This window comes from Anabrus simplex, chromosome 1 (assembly GCF_040414725.1).
Source record: "Anabrus simplex isolate iqAnaSimp1 chromosome 1, ASM4041472v1, whole genome shotgun sequence".
Taxonomy (NCBI): domain Eukaryota; kingdom Metazoa; phylum Arthropoda; class Insecta; order Orthoptera; family Tettigoniidae; genus Anabrus; species Anabrus simplex.
The window spans coordinates 1,235,168,506-1,235,185,703 of NC_090265.1; the positions used below are offsets into that span (position 1 = coordinate 1,235,168,506).

The following is a 17,198-nucleotide window of genomic DNA, read 5'->3' on the forward strand; positions in this document are numbered from 1 at the left end:
GCAACGCTGAACTGAAACTCGACATAAAGATATAAAGAGCGTGGATATTCCTCCAGATGCGGCCAAAGATACAACGAAATGGAGATAGCACATCCATGCAGCGGCCTCCCCAACCAGGTGGAATAAAAGCGAAGAAGGTTCTTAAAATGGCAAGTAGGCTATGTCATATGAGAACATCGTTAAAACAAATCATATTTCTGTGATTTTTGTTGCGTCCTATTTCGTCTCTCGTTGCGTTTTAGTATATAAATGACTCAATATCCCTGAAAAATAGGTGCGCAGGAAAATTGACAAACAAGGAGCGCAGTAAATTGGCAGTCAGATGACAGCTTTTTAAGGCTCTACTCAAGCCTCCAGACATTTTAGCATAATTTATTCTCTGCTTACGTGATAAATACTTCCTGTCTGCACACTTTTCGACAGAATTTCCGTAGTTGCTGCAATATGTTAAGTGCTACTAATTGTTATTATTTCATCATCTTCTTTGCATTTTCCCACTTTTGTGGGGTCTGCCTTCTTGCAATGTTCCCTCCACTTCAGTCGATCCATAGCGTCCCGGGGGCTGAATTTGGTGAGCCGCATGTATTCTCTCACCCGGTCCAGCCAGGGTGTTTGAGGTCGACCTCGAGGTCGGCGACCCTCCACGTTCAATTGAAGGACAGTCTTTGGAACTGAGGTGTCACTACTGCGGAATACATCCCCATGCCATCGCAGGCATGATTCACATATTTTATCTGTGTTTCAGGGAACTTTGAATTTCTTTCGCTCATCCTCGTTCCTGACATGGCCTAGTTGAGTCAAGCCATTTGACGGTCGCGGCATCTTCATTTCCTTTGCATGAAGTGCCTGTCCATGCTTCGATATTTTAGGTCAGCATTCAGCTCCAGACTTTAGATTTTAGATGCAATTGTTCTTATTCATATCTCATTAATCCAATTTCCACAGATGATGGTTTTGGTACGGACACGCCCCCAGCATGTATTGGGTTTATTGAACCATACAGGTCTACGCCTAATACAGAGTTCAAATCCGCAATAACCTAAGCCAACAAAACCATATAGAACACTGAAAACAAATTGATAAATTGAGAATAAATGGCCAACGGTCAACACGCTACCGGAGTGCCGTTGGCCCTGTGAATAAATCTAATCTATGGATATAAGTACTGTACAGGCTATGATCAGTATAGTGGACTCCTCACGCAGTGACCATCGCCCGGCGAGGTCTGGTACGGTGGGGCTGCTCACCACAACAGAGTGGGTTCACGAGGCAATGCCCACCGCGCGCCTGAATCTGGTGCAAACCAGACGTACGGTGATTGCCAGGGCTCGCGAGGATGCTCACTAGACTATAATAATTATGGACTAAAAAAGGGATAGTAGTAGTTCTCTTCCCAGCAGTGCTGACTACTGTGGAAGCCTGGTGCTGACCAGTTAACTAGGAAATGTAACGCAGCCTGCTTAGGTTACGTAACATATAGATATAGATCAAATACAGTAGAGATAATACGCGACACTGAGCGCGATATCGAGGGCTACTAGAGCTCACTCTAGCCGATAGACCTGTACAGTACTGATTCTCTCACAAGAGCATGTGTATTTTTGTGTGAAGTTTTTGGTGTTATTTATGCGTTTTCAGTGAGTTGACATAAATAAATAGTAGTGTGCGTCATTCCTTGATATCTCCTCTCAACATGAGGGGAAAGTTATGTGCTGTGTTTGGCTGCAGTAATTACGAAGTAGAGAAAAATGCGCGGTCGTTCTTCAGGTTCCCTCGTGACAAGAACATGTAAGTAATATTGTGTTTGAATATATATTCATCCAGTGACAGAAATTTTTATAGTACCGTACTTCATAATCTTCTGACCTGTTCGACCCATATTTTAACTGGCATAAAACGTAATACACATATTTTATTCTATAGTGCAGCAGTTAACCTTCAATACCGATGTGTTGTAGGTGTGATCTGTGGGTTTTGAAATGTCACAGAAGCGATTTGGATAAGGTGTACAAGAAAGAAGGGACGTTACGCTTATATAAGAATTCTAAGATCTGTTCAGATCATTTCCAGGCCAGCGACTTTAGAAATCCTCGACAATATAGCCAAGGGTATGTTACCTTTTTGCTCTAATTGTACGTAAATATTCCTTAAAGCATCACTATCGACAACATTTTCATACTTTTCTTTCTTTATCCCTCTTCTCAGATTAAAGCCGGGATTTTATAGATTATCTTTCTGTTAGCAGGCTTCATGTTAGAAGGAAAATTGTCCAGCTATTAAATGTGAATTCGCCGGGATGAGTGGCTCAGACGGTTAAGGTGCTAGCCTTCTGACCCCAACTTGACAGGTTCGATCCTGGCTCAGTCCGGTCGTATTTGAAGGTGCTTAAATACGTCAGCCTCGTGTCGGTAGATTTATTGGCACTAAAAGAACTACTGCGGGACTAAATTGCGGCACCTCGGCGTCTCCGACAACCGTAAAAGAGTAGTTAGTGGGACGTAAAACAAAAAAACATTATTATTATTATTAAATGTTAATTCATTGCATCATATGTGTAAGGAATATCTTTCTGTTAGTAGGCTTCATGTTAAGAGGAAAATTGTCCAGCTATTAAATGTTAATTCGTTGCATCATATGTGTAAGGAATGTGCCGATATTTTTATTGACAAGTGTCTTAATGTGATGATACAATGTTTTTAAATGAGAAAAAAAGACAAATCCAACCGTAAGAGTTCAGGCAGGAATGCTAAAGCTAAAAAAGTAATGCATAAATGAAAGATAAAACCATTTCACACCAGTCCATTTCACTTCTTGTTTATATGTCTAATTTCAGTCTTTGAATAATAACCTTTTAAATAATTCTTCATTCATTTATCCAGAATTGCTTTAGCAACTTCGAAGTTAATATCTCAATAACACTTTCTTTCTAGACGTAATTTATTTATACATTTCCGTATATACATTTCCTTTGATATTTGAATTTAGCGCGATTTGTTCAGGTCAAGTCACTAGGAGCGCCACCGTCGAATTGTCTCCCATTTTAGCAAGGCGAAATCCTTAAGTGTCGCGCATTATCTCTACTGTATTTGCATAGATCTGCACTGAGGTGCATGGCTACTGTAGGCGACACCCAATCTTGCCCCAAATTTACTTTGCCTGGGTGTGCCAGTCTGGCAATACAATACCACTCCTAGCAAACCCTGGCAAGATCACGCTTCCCGCTGAGTGCACTGACTTAACTGCTTACTCAGGACAGTCCTCTTACCTTTTAAATCCTTTTCCATTTGTATAGTACATTCACATAAAGTCTTCACTGCACTTACTCAATCTTCTGAGCTGTGCCTACCTCTCTTTCTGTTCTACTTAATGTTCCAACTCCACATTCACTTACGCAGAAAAACACGCACCACATAATTCACATTCTCCTCCAACTCACCAGCTAAATACTTTTCAATACAACTTGCCCATAATCGACCTCCACACTAAAATTCTAGTTACAACATCTATAATAATTAAACACACTACAAACCAATTACAACTTACTCAAAATAAACCTCCACACTAGAATTCTATTAATTTCTCTCAAACGTACCTCCGCAACACACTTCACCATTAAATTCACTATACAAACACCTACCATCATGAGCCATTAATTCCACCTCATTCTCATCCTCTCTCTAACCATATACCTTTCAGTTACAACAACTATAATAATATTAAACACACTACATACCAGTTACAACTTACTCAAAATTGACCTCAAAACACACTTCACCATTAAATTCACTATACATACACCTACCTCCATGTACCATCAACTCTACCTCATTGTCATCCTCTCTCCAACCATAAACGCCTCCACAACACACTTCACCAATAATTTCACCCTATAAACACACTAAAATTCTACTAATTTCTCTTAAACATACCTCCACAACACTCTTCACCATTCATGTACCATCAACTCCGCCTCATTCTCATCCTCTCTCTAACCATAAATACACCTCCAAAACACACTTCACCATTAAATTCACTCTACAAACACATACCATCATGAACCATCAATTCTACCTTATTCTCATCTTCTCTCTAACCTCTACCAAGTAATATTTTACAATCGCTATACATTTCAGCTCCAACATAAATAATAAATAAACACACTTCATTACCTATCATTACACCACTAATTCACTTTTCTCTACCTTATTCGTCATAACTCTGACAGCTACTAACTTTCTTTACTTAACTTCCTACTTCTTGTTACTACACCCTCTTCCTTCCTGTCTTTCTTGCCCCACAGCTCTTTTAAACCCATGCTTCTCCCTTTCTTCAAAGTTTCTCCTTGGCTAAGTGTCACTTAACTCCTTCCTGCCTTCGCGGTACTTCGTCATCCCCGCATTCACCCCCGAGTACGCCTCCTTATATGCTTCAGTGATAACAGTCCTGAGAGCTGTCCTCGGCGACATATTCATCAGCTTCTCTTTATCACTGTTTCTGTCCACTCTATCACTGCCAACATCTCCCTTTCTTCCCCCATCACTTGTCACCTCCGAGGCATTTACCACGACCTCATTGGACTCTGATACTTCCCTTTCCTCATGCCACTCCTCACCAGGAGGGTTTCCCCTCATCCCACCTTTCTCCCGCACTCATCTCTGTATCTTCCTCCCGTTCCATCTTTTTTTCTAGTTCCAGTAGTTTGCTCACAGTCCAAATTCTTCTCCACCTGCCATTTGACACTACTAATTGCTGTCCCCTGATAAAGGCTTTCAAACCTTGGTGTCTAGCCCTTACCAAATGTTTTTTAAGAATTTTAGCATTCTTGATCCCTTCACTTCCCATGTCTCTTTTAATCCATAATGTTTCACTCTGTATGTTGCCGCATTTCTGATCACTATGTCAACCATCAAAGTGGATAACAGTTTCACTTTAATAGGCCTTTTTCCTTTTACTTTACCTATTCTCTCCTCATCGTCTACATCTACTTCGCTAAAATTAATTTTCATTTTCCCCTGGATTAGCTCCACCACTTTGTGAATTGTAAGCACTTTGTCCTCCCTCTTCTCCTTTGGCACACCATATATAGGCCTAAATAGGCATTTCTTTCTATGATTTTGACTACTGGCTTCTACTTCTGATTTGAGCTTCAACACTTCCTCTTCTAATCTTATTTTCTCCCTTAATGATGCAGCTTCTTCGGAGTTGTTTCTCACTTTGGATGTTGTGTCGTCTGCCTTTTCCTGGAACCATTTCTTCATTTTCTCGAACTCCTTCGTTTGTTCTTGTATCATGTTTTTCAGTTGCTCAAATGGGCACACTTCTTCTACCACCTCTTTTACTACCCTTCTGATTACTTCCACGTCTTCCCAACTCATGTTTCCACTGGAGATCAGCAATTGGCAATTATTATTATTATTATTATTATTATTATTATTATTATCATTATTATTATTATTATTAAACGAGATTTCCGTGATTTGGAGAGGTCTAAGAAGCAGCTGGGGTGAACTGGTGGACAAAGAATGAACTTGAGCATAACTTAACACAACGAATTTTTGAAATTTTATTTATTCCCTTTTTGTTATTTGAAATTGATAAATAGAAAATCTGAAAGAACAATAACACTTTGACCGAGCTCGATAGCTGCGGTCGCTTAAGTGCTGCTGATGATTATGATGATGATGCTTCTTGTTTACAGGGGCCTAACATCGAGGTCATCGGCCCCTACGCTTAAGTGCGGCTAGTTTCCAGTATTCGGGAGATAGTGGGTTGGAGCCCCCACTGTCGGCAACCCTGAAGATGATTTTCCGTGGTTTCTCATTTTACACCAGGCAAATGCTGGGGCTGTACCTTAATTAAGGCCATGGCTGCTTCCTTCCCACTCCTAACCATTTCCTGCCCCATCGTCGCCATAAGACATATCTGTGTCGGTGCGACGTAAAGCAACTTGTAAAAAAAATAACAGTTTGAGCTCGTCATCTCCAACAACAATGACTTAAAGTCCAAAAGAATCAGGTACAGACCTTGAGAGAATTACAAATGCCAATTTATACAGAAAAGAGCTGAATTGCTCTAGGCAGGTACCAAATTTACAAGAGCACTATTTGCTCCTATCCTTCACACAACAGGGGAGTCTGCGCTCCAAATATAGCATCGTCCAGCCTCTCAGAGGAATCAGTTTCTAATTGTGCACTTCCAACTTATCGGTTGCTCTTAATTAAGGAATTTACACAAGGTAGCCTCGAAGTGGACTTGTGAATTGCTCGACAGTTTCTAACTGTCTGTCCCTCAAAGAAATTCACACCAGACTCAATTCTACACACCGCAATAGATTTACAGGGGCACTTTTCCCCCGCACTAAATGGACTTATTGACAAAAGAAAAGGTTGGTTGTAATCGGCTATAAACAAAATGCAAAGGAGGCGAAACGCTCCTTCTAGGAATACTTGAAACCCTAAGTGGGCTTATGGCCCAATGATACAGAGGGTAAGCCTGTTCTACAGCGGGTTGACTAAATGAGAAACATTAAATACCAACAGAGAGTTAAGAATTTTAAAGGTTTAGAAACTTTTAGACACCCCGTACAAAGTTGAATGGGAATCAACAGAGGGTATTCACTCTTGGTTTCTTTACATTACATATATCCCAATAGGGAATAGAACAGAGTCCTCAGACCAGCCGAAAATTGTAGAACCACCATATTTAGAAATGTACATGATATAATAGAGGTTGATTCTTCCCCCCAAGCTATCTGTAAGAACTATCACATGCTTATAAGCATTCTGCCATTACCTTGCTTTCTGAGCCTTCCGAACGCCGCCTGCGGCCGCCGCCTCCGTTAGAACACGCCGCACTAAATAAACTGGAGCAAGAAGACAATACGGCTCTAAAGCGCCCAGTTTTAATAGTATTTTGAGGGGAAAATTCCAGAACTCTTTACTGATAGCCTGAATTCTTGTACATACCCCCGATTTTAATTGGCTAGAGAAAATATTTACAAAATTCTGATAGCTTGATTGATATTGGAGAAGGAACCAGCAGAAGTGTTGACAACTTTGATACATGAACAAAACAATCTTCAAAAACTAAGATTAGCCAGCTGTGAAAATGCCCATTTCTTAATAGATTAATTAAAGTTCGACCCGCTAGGAGGAGCAATTAAACCGATAATAGAAGCATCTAACGTTTGAAAACCCAAGTATCTTGTATAACATCAGTTCAAGTTAGAGAGTACAGATGGCCTTATAGAAGGTGCGCAGTTTAACTGGCCGGAGAAGGTGTACTCCCGGTACAATTATTATTATTATTATTATTATTATTATTATTATTATTATTATTATTATTATTATTATTATTATTATTATTGAGAATTCATATCGAGTCCAACGACACACATGACATAGCTCACCGTTGCGCATGCAATGCAAAATCCGAAGGTGGTTCGGATCCTGCTAGTGAGCTGCACTTAATATCTCTTCGAACAGCCAGGTTGGGTGGGCTTAGGCGGTTGAGGAGCTGGCCTTCTGATTCCAACTTGGCAGATTCGATCCTGGCTCAGTCCGGTGGTATTTGAAGGTACTCAAATACGTCAGCCTCGTGTCGGTAGATTTACCGGCACGTAAAGAACTCATGCGGGACAAAATTTCGGCACCTCGGTGTCTCCGAAAACCGACAAAAGTAGTTAGTGGGACGTAAAAATAAGAACATTAGTATTATCTCTTCGAACACGACGTAGTAAGTTTAAAATTTATTTCGACTACAATGCGATCGTAAAAATTAAATAATTAATATAAATTTTACTTAGGTTTCTCCCTCCAGTCGTCGATGAATTTCCATGCTTTTCTTTATAGTTTAGAAGTAGTTAGGTAAATGAGCGTGTCCCGCGTGTGCCTCGTTACTCAAACATTTCTATGAGAGCGCAGTAATTTTTCTCACTTGCCCACCTTCTGCCCACTCAACGTCTATAATCGTCCCTGAAGACCTTCGTTACGAAAACGGACTTCCTTTTGTATATGAACTATTGTTTTTCCTTCATCGTGAGCTCTTGCCTATTAATTACAGCGCTGAAGGCTCGTCAGGTGACCTGCAGATAGTAATGTTATTCGTTTAACATCCCTTTCATTGGTATACATCTCAAGAGATGCCGGAGAGTAATAAATTTGTCTCGCAGGAGTTCAACTAGCCGGTCCGAGCGAGTTCGTTGTGCGTTGTACCTATAATCATGCATTCAGGTGATGGTGGATTCAAATCCCACAATCGGTAGCCATGAAGATGGTTTTCCGTGGTCTAGTTCCTACCTAACCCTTCTCTATCCCAGTGTCGTCGAACATCTGTGTGTTAGCGCGCCGATAAATCCCTAAGATATAAGGACTTCTACCTGAAAGTCAACGAAACGGAGTTCTGGCATTTTAACACCCTCAGGTACCACAGACTTGAACCAGGGCTAAACACGTGATTTTGGGAAGAAAAGGACGAGTAATCGGTCGTGCCACTGAGATCAGCTCTAGAATCTCCGTTTCCACACATAACTCCCTATGTTAAAAAACGAGACTGAAGAGAGTAGATATCCTTTTACCAGGTAGTAATGACGGTGGTGGTGGTCGTGGTTGTTTTTTTTAATATACATATACACCATGAGACAGAGCAAGCTTGCTAAGCGGTTTGGATCACGTAGCTGTCTACTTGCATTCGGGAAATAGTGGGTTCGAACCCCGCGGTTGGCAGCCCTGAATATGGTTTTCGCGGTTTCCAATGTTCACAACACGTAAATGCTGGGGCTGTACCTTAATTAAGGCCACGGCCGCTTCCTTCCCATTCCTGGGCCTTTCCTGTCCCATCGTCGCCATAAGACCTATCTGTGTCGGTGCGACGTAAAGCAACTAGCAAACAAAATTTATTTCAATTATTTTATTAAGTTTTTGAGTAATTTTATTTATGATCATTTATTAATATCAACAGAAAAGTAACAGTACAGTACCGGTCAAAAGTTTAGGACCACATTAAAAATCATGAATTTCCGCCTAGGACCTACAATTTTGCTACTAGACCTCTGTATTTTTTTCCTGAGCTCTTGGATCTAATACATCGCCTGATTTAAGTGATTTACGCCAAGTTTTGTATAAGTTATACAATTTTAACTGTTGGAAGGTCACATCAGAAAGTCAACGTTTTTGGAGATATTATGTACTGTATCCTCTAATTGGTTTCAAATATCACCACCAAGATTATTGTAGAGACTTAGCAATAATTAGGGGTCATTTTAGTATAAATATAAAAATTTCGAAAAAATGCGGCACCCATTTTTGTGCGTTTATTTTTTTTTCAAACCAGCTCTAAAATAGTCAAGTTTTCCTTGTTCTTGTCATAGGTCTCAGTGTGAACTATGATCATCAAAAATGTGTTCTTGGATGCCATCTGCAGTGTACAAATGAAACTATCAGGGCAAATAAATTCGACGCCGATAGCTCTTCCTGACACCTTGGGCCATACATAACAAAGGCAAAGAAAAATCAACAATTTTGACCCTGGTTAAAAAAAATAAAACACGCAAAAAGAACGGTGCCGCATATTTTCGGAATTTTTATATTTATACTAAAATGGCCTCCACCTATTTCTAAGTCTACAGAAAAATCTTGTTGGTGATACTTGCAACCAATTAGAGTATCCAGTACATTATATTACCAAAATTTTTGATTTTTTGGTGTGACTTTCCAAGAGTTAAAAATTCATAACTTCTACAATATTTGGAATAACTCAATGAAATCAGGCGACATATATCCTATTAGATATGCGAGCTCAGAAAGAAAATTACAGAAGTCTAGTGGCACAATTTTAGGTTCTAGATGACATTTCGTGATTTCTTTATGTGGTCCTAAACTTTCGACCGATACTGTATGAGGAATGTGTCCTGAAAGTTTGTCCGTACTCTATTGTTTCACCCTGCATAACCTAAGCCTAGAACACACTCCGGGTATCCCGGGTATAGATTTCAAGAAATTCTGTCGATCCGTTTTCTCGTGATGTTGAGACAAACATACAAATAACAATTGAACTGAACCTCTGTTTCACTTTTGTATGCCTAATCCGAGATAAATACGAAGAATGGCGCAAATATTTGAAGTGCATAGACATAATCATAAAAATATGTGTGTACAAATGTGAAGGTAAGTGGCAATTTCTTTATAAATGAGAGAATAGCTGTGAGAGGAAAACCTCTTGATAAAGGTGCAGTAGACATTTTACTCACCATCAATACAGATCCCGATAGTCGCCAGCGGTGGGATGTTAAGCGAGTCGAAGGCGTTGAAACTCGCTGTGCTGACTTTGGTGGTGCGGTTGCCTCGGAACAACTTGTTGCCAAAGAAGATCGTTACTTCAGGGATGATGTAGTTCCCAGCGAGAATGAGCGCTCCCAGGAGATTGTCGCGTCCATCTCCCCGCGTCTCAAAAATTGGAATCTGTTGGTGAAAAATAGGTATAGCTTCCGCTTAGCACAGATAATCAATGACATTTCAACAGAATACACTGAATCAGTGGTCAAACTTTTCCCATTGATTGTTGTGAACCCCTTCAATAAAACAGATGGATAGGGTAGAGTTTGGAGTTAATATTAAGCGAAAATGAGTAGCGATTTTTCAGTTATACTATTCAGTATTTATGAACTGGAAACTTGAAACTTACAATAAACTACAGAAAATGTAAATAACACCACTTCAAATGAAGCAATGGTTATTTTTAATTGCTTTTCCCCAAAACAATTATTTTCAATTATTTCTCGTTTAAACATTTCATTTTTTCATTTTTAAAATGTTCAATTGCGTTTGTGAAATAACGGGAAGGTTGAAATTTGAGCTTAAGTAACTATAGATAGTTATATTCCTGATATATCAGAATAATCTGAATGCCTTGTTCTTATTTGATGGTTATGATTATTGTTGTTTAAAGAGGCCTTAATGTATAAGTCATCGTACCATTGCTTTTGTTTCAAGGTGTCTACAAAGTTTAGAAGATATCATACGTTCGCCGGGAGAACTTCAAAATATGTAGCATACCGAGGTTGCTGTTGTACGTTGTTGACATCTGAGGACATAAATTCGTAGCCTACTCCAGATATTCCTCACGATATTTTTATAGATGTCAAGGTAAGCGGCAGTTTCTTTATAAATGAGAAAGCTGGGAGCGAGAAAAACCTCTTGATAAAGGCGCAGTCAACATTTTACTCACCATCAATAGAGATCCCGATAGTGCTCAGTGGGCGAGTCGAAGGCGTGGGAATGTTTTATTCAGCCATATAAAAATTAGATTCCCAATCGTATAATTAGCACCTATTTTAGGGTGTTTTAAGTTTGCTCATTTAAGTACTGCATAGACAGCAGTGAGCGGCGGGGAAGCAGGTAGAGGCGGGGTGGCCGGGAAGTTCATGTTTATGTGCCACGCTCTTTCTCCTCTCTCGTACACACATTACTTCCGTAGCATCAGCAATCGCTGCCACTATGCGGTGAATGGGATCGCGCGGTCCTGTGAACGTATATACATATTACGTAAACACCATACCCCTTGACTACATGGCGAGTTGGCCATGCGGTTAGCGGCGCGCGGCTGTGAGCTTACATCCGGGAGATAGTGGGTTCGAATCCCACTGTCGGCAGCCCTGAAGATAGTTTTCCGTGGTTTCTCATTTTCACACTAGGCAAATGCTGGGGCTGTAACTTAATTAAGGCCACGGCCAACTCCTGGGCTTTTCCTATCCCATCGTCGCCATAAGACCTATCTGTGTCGGTGCGACGTAAAGCCACTAGCAAAAAAAGAAATACCCCTAGACTTCCATTTGTTAAGCCGGGCGCACATTGAGAAGCAGTTAGTCTCAGAACAGGGGGGAGAGCAGAGCAGGACAGCGCGGGGCTTACTACACTGCGAAATGCACGTGAGCGCACTTTGCACGCAGTGTCTTGTCGGTTTTCAGAAAAAAAGAAAGAAAGAAAGAAAGAACATGTTTTCTTCACACTCTGTGATATTGGGGCATCGAGTGTAAAGGGTCTCCTGTAATGATTCCCTCTTTGCTTATTCTTCAAGCGTTCGTGATTTTTCCTTTGATAGTAGTCTTCTATTTGTGCTGATAACCGCGTGGTTTTTCACCTTAAAACAACCTCGATAAAAACCACCACCATCACCAGTTTACCAGACTGAACAATATTTTTCTGTTAGCGACGTTGGGCGTTCATATGGACTTAAGTCTAAATTTAATTTTTGTTTTCGATTTGCTTAATGTCGCACAGACACAGATAGGTCTCATGACGACAATGGGATAGGAAAGGGCTAGGAGTGGGAAGGAAGCGACCGTGGCCGTAATTAAGGTACAGCCTGGTGTGAAAATGAGAAACTACGGAAAACCATCTTCAGGGCTGCCGACAGTGGGGTTCGAACCCACTACCTCCTGAATGGAAATTCATAGCAACGCGACCCTAACCACACGGCCAACTTGCTCGGCAAATTCATTCATACCTATCACAGTTATTACAGCCGGTACGATAAAACAGTTGAAGACATAAATGATTGGAAATTATATTCTCTTTAACTTTTGTTACGTATTTTCTTTCGGCCTTGGCCTACTACGCGATCGCTGCTCAGCCCGAATGCCTGAAAATTACGAGGTGTCGTGTGGTCACCACGACGAATCCCCTCGGTCGTTATTCTTGGCTGTCGAGACCGGGGCCGCTATCTCTCCGTCAGATAGCTCCTCAATTCTAATCACGTAGGCTGAGTGGACCTCGAACCAGCCCTCAGGTCCAGGTAAAAATCCCTGACCTGGCCGGGAATCGAACCCGGGGCCTTCGGGTAAGAGGCAGGCACGCTACCCCTACACCACGGGGCCGGCTTTGTTACGTATAGTATTCATTAATAGGATCAGAGAGAGGGACAGGGGGGAAATATTTATTTACAAATATACTGCTAGATTTTCATCTAGTTGCCACAAGACAATATACTAAATTCAATCAAAATTGACAATCTGTTGTGAATACGTTTTCATTTATATTTGACAAGACATCGTAGATTATTTCCCCTACTTATTTCTTCACCTAAATTGATGGTAGATGACGGCCACGGAGTCGGCAATGATGCTCTTCATAATCAACATAAGATCTTGACGTGAAATATCCAATGTTGTGAGAACTTGGGCCACGGATTGTGACATAGATATTTGAGAATTACATTCTAGGCCTTCCTCTAAACTACCATTTTACCCAACCTGAACGAAATTGTTTATAGCCTAGACTGTAGTACCTTATTCCGCGAATTTACAAACAGATTTTCATTCACTTCTATTCAGCCAACCGAGCTTGATAGCTGCAGTCGCTTAAGTGCGGCCAGTATCCAGTATTCGGGAGATAGTAGGTTCGAACCCCACTGTCGGCAGCCCTGAAAATGGTTTTCCGTGGTTTCCCATTTTCACACCAGGCAAATGCTGGGGCTGTACCTTAATTAAGGCCACGGCCGCTTCCTTCCAACTCCTAGCCCTTTCCCGTCCCATCGTCGCCATAAGACCTATCTGTGTCGGTGCGACGTAAAGCAACTAGCATATATATATATATATATTCAGCCATTTTCTCGTAATACGTGTACATACATACATATATACATACATAGGCCCACATAAATAACGTAAATATGGTGAGACCGAACGACTGCCGTAATTTTCTCCGCTATTTCTTAAGAAACTACGTGACACGTGCCCAGGAAACTGTGTTCCGAACACTGCGTGAGGTAGGCGGAAGTAGGTGCTGAACCAACGTCCTGTCCTATTCTGCTCTGACCTGCCTCTCAACGTGCGATGATGCAATGAATTGCGTGTATAACAAAAATCTGCTCTGCTCTGCTCTGCGTTAGCTTCTTCGCCTCCGTCCCAATGTGCGCCCGGCCTAAGTCTCCGATCTGATTGAGATTTGGTAAAAATACTTCAGTAGGAATGTTTTATTCAGCATATGGTAGCAGATAATTGTTATTGGCATATCCATCCTTGAGGAAGAAATGAGCTAATCCTTCAGGTGCTGCGGTTACCTCGGAAATTCCGGAAGACTCTCTCCCGAATAAAAGATAAGATGCCTCAGAAAATATACCCCATTCACATTTGAGATGCAATTTCTACTTATTTAAATTGAGTGGGTTGGCTGCGGTTGATATTTATAACTACAATAAAGTCAGGCTCCTTGGCTGAATGGACAGCAAAGTGGCCTTCGGTTCAGAGGGCCATGGTTTCGATTCCCCGGCCGGGTTAGAGATTTAATCTTAAATTGTTAATTCTCTTAGTTTGGGGACTGGGTGTCAGTGCTCTCCCCATCATCCCTGCAAATCAAACACAACAAACAACACTACCATCTACCACAATAACACGCAGTTTCCTATACATGGCAGATGCCGCCCATCCTCGTCGGAGGACCTGTCTTACACAGGCTGCACATAGCTGACAATAGCCACACGAAATTATTATTATTATTATTATTATTATTATTATTATTATTATTATTATTATTATTATTATTATTATTATTATTATTATTATTCAGTCTAACCTAGTCAGCGTTCGGGGATAGACGTGTTGAGTTGAGGTGCCGGTAGAGCCGGTGTGGAGTGTGACCGGTGAGTGGAAAAGTAAGACGGCAGGGAAGAGGAAGATGATTGGTGTGGATCAATATCGGGTAGTTATTGGAAGATGGCAGGGGAGACGGAAGAAGGAATCAGCCAGGAATGAAGGAGGTAAAATGGAAATAAAAATGATGGGCGAGATGATACTGGTGGCAGGGGTGATTATGGTACTGCTAGCTATAGGGGGTGTGGAGGTAAACCCCGGCCCGACTTCCAGTGGTAACATGAACTGGGAAGACGTGGAGGTCATAAGAAGAGTGGTTAAAGAAGCTGTGGAAGAAGTATGTCCGTTTGAGCAGATAAAAATATGATGAAGGAACAAGTGAAAGAATTTGAACACATGAGGCGTTGGATACAGGGAAAAACAGACGAAACATTGAACAAAGTGGAAATCAGCGCGAGAGAGAAATTATATCACTCAAGGTAAAAATAAGGGAGATGTAGGAAGAGGTGGTGAAGCTGAAGGCAGAAATAGAAGACAGTAGCCAAGAACGCAGGAAGACATGTTAATTTATATATGGAGTGCCGGAAGAAAAAGGTGAGGACAAAGTGCTGACACCCTACAAAGTTGTGGAAGTCGTCCAGAAAATGATGAAAATTAACTTTAGTGAAGTAGATATTGACGATGTGGAAAGGATAGGTAAGAAACGGGGTAATAGGCCGATAAAAGTAAAGCTGTTTTCCACCCTGATGGCGGAAGTAGAGATAAGAGGCGCAGACAATATAAGGAACACAAACATTTAGATTAAAAGAGAGAATGGAAGAGAAGGGGTAAAGAATATAAACACACTGAAGAAACATTTGGTCAGGGCTAAAATGCAAGGGTTGAGAACCTACATTAAGGGACAACAATTAGTGGTAACCAATGGACTATGGACCAGATTTTGGACGGCGATGAAATTACGGGAAATGGAAGAGAACATGAAGAACGAAGTGGTAATGGGGAAGAGAGTGGAAGAAAGGCAAGTTAGAGACAGTAAAGTTGGTGAAGACGGGCATGGGGACAAAGAAAACAGGGCATTGGAACAGAGCTTGCAGCAAGAAGAAATTAACAGGACAGAGGAAGGCGTGAATGCTATCTTCGAATCGATCGTAGAAGGAGCCAGGGAAGCAGCAACGGAGATGAGGAGGGAGATAAGAAAGGAGACCAGGGAGACCAGGGCATTAGTTAAGGAGCTGAGGACGGAAGCCAGTCTGAGAGAAGAAAGGAAGATACAGGGAGTGATTGAGGGGGCGGAAGCACAAGATGTGACAAGTGTACTCAAACGAAGTGAAAATACGGCTGGGAGGCAGGAAGAAGAAGCAAGAGGTGCCTTGGCGAAAGGGAGAAGCTTAAGCCTAAGAGAGATATGGGGTAAGAAGAACAAATTAGACGAAGGCATAGTGACAAGAAGCAAAAAAATCAATCAGCAGTAGTAAGTAAATTGTTTAACATATGAGAATAGTGGAGTGTGTGTGTTATTCGTAACTGTGACAAGAGTGATTAAGTTGTTAAGATAGTAGACGGTAAAGTGTGTATATCAAGTTCTGTCATTAGATGGTATTGGAAGGCTGTAATTAAGATGAAGCGGGTATTTGGGTAGTGAATAAGGAAGAGAGTGATTGTAAAATGGATAGGTGATAAGGGTAAAGCTAATGGTAAGAATACAAGTGGTTGCAGGATGACTGCGATTCAAGTTGCGGGGGCATGTGCGGTAACTTTGTAAATATTCGTGAGGTTTCGTGATAAAGTTAATATGTAGAGATGGATGGTATATGAGCTGATGGTCTAAGTTAACTGTGAGTGAATATGGTTTCATTTAATGTAGAGAGTTGTCTGGAGTTTTAAAAGACAATAAGTGTAGCGAGATAACAGAGTTTAACAGTGGTCAATAGCAATGAGTAAGGAGAAAATTGCACACCGGCACTATAGTGGATGTAACACGAAGCCAGGTTTGCAACTTTAGTGGAGAAACAGAGAGGTCAGCGTTCAGGAAAGATTGCGCTGAGTTGCAAACCCGGCCGGAAGTGATATACACTTTGTTTAAAGTGCAGATGCCGTCTGCCAACACCATTGTTCTTTACACAGTAATGTTATTATTTTAGTTTCTTATTAACATACTGCCATACTGCCGTATGCCATGGCCAACAGACCACCATAAGGGTTGATCTTGGGCCAGGCGACAGTGTTTATCCTGCCTCATTGCCATTTTATTATTATTATTATTATTATTATTATTATTATTATTATCATTATTATTATTTAGATTATTATTGGATTTTTCCCTTGTTTTCATTTATTGCGGTATTATCATGGCTATCAGCTCTCCGCGAGTGAGATGTCCGTGCGCCAATTGGCAGCAGATACAGATTATCTTAGTTCTATTTATTTTTACGAGAATTATTATATGTCAGCATAAGCTGTCTAGGTTGGGCATTATTATTTTTCTCCTCTAATAGATCAGTAAGGTATCAATACTGTAGATCTGGAGAAAAATAAAGATATGATATGAATACAATTATTATTATTATTATTATTATTATTATTATTATTATTATTATTATTATTATGACATATC

The 17,198-nt window shown here is 40.8% G+C and overlaps 1 protein-coding gene across 1 annotated transcript in view; it reads right to left on the reverse strand.

Annotated features, from left to right (window-relative positions):
• The window catches only part of LOC136858222 (L-asparaginase 1), a 257,068-nt gene that overhangs the window by 88,333 nt on the left and 151,537 nt on the right, over nucleotides 1-17,198 (reverse strand). Inside the window, exon 5 of the mRNA XM_067137609.2 lies at nucleotides 10,247-10,457. Coding sequence (XP_066993710.2) covers nucleotides 10,247-10,457 — 211 coding nt within the window. The remainder of the gene's footprint in view (nucleotides 1-10,246; nucleotides 10,458-17,198) is intronic.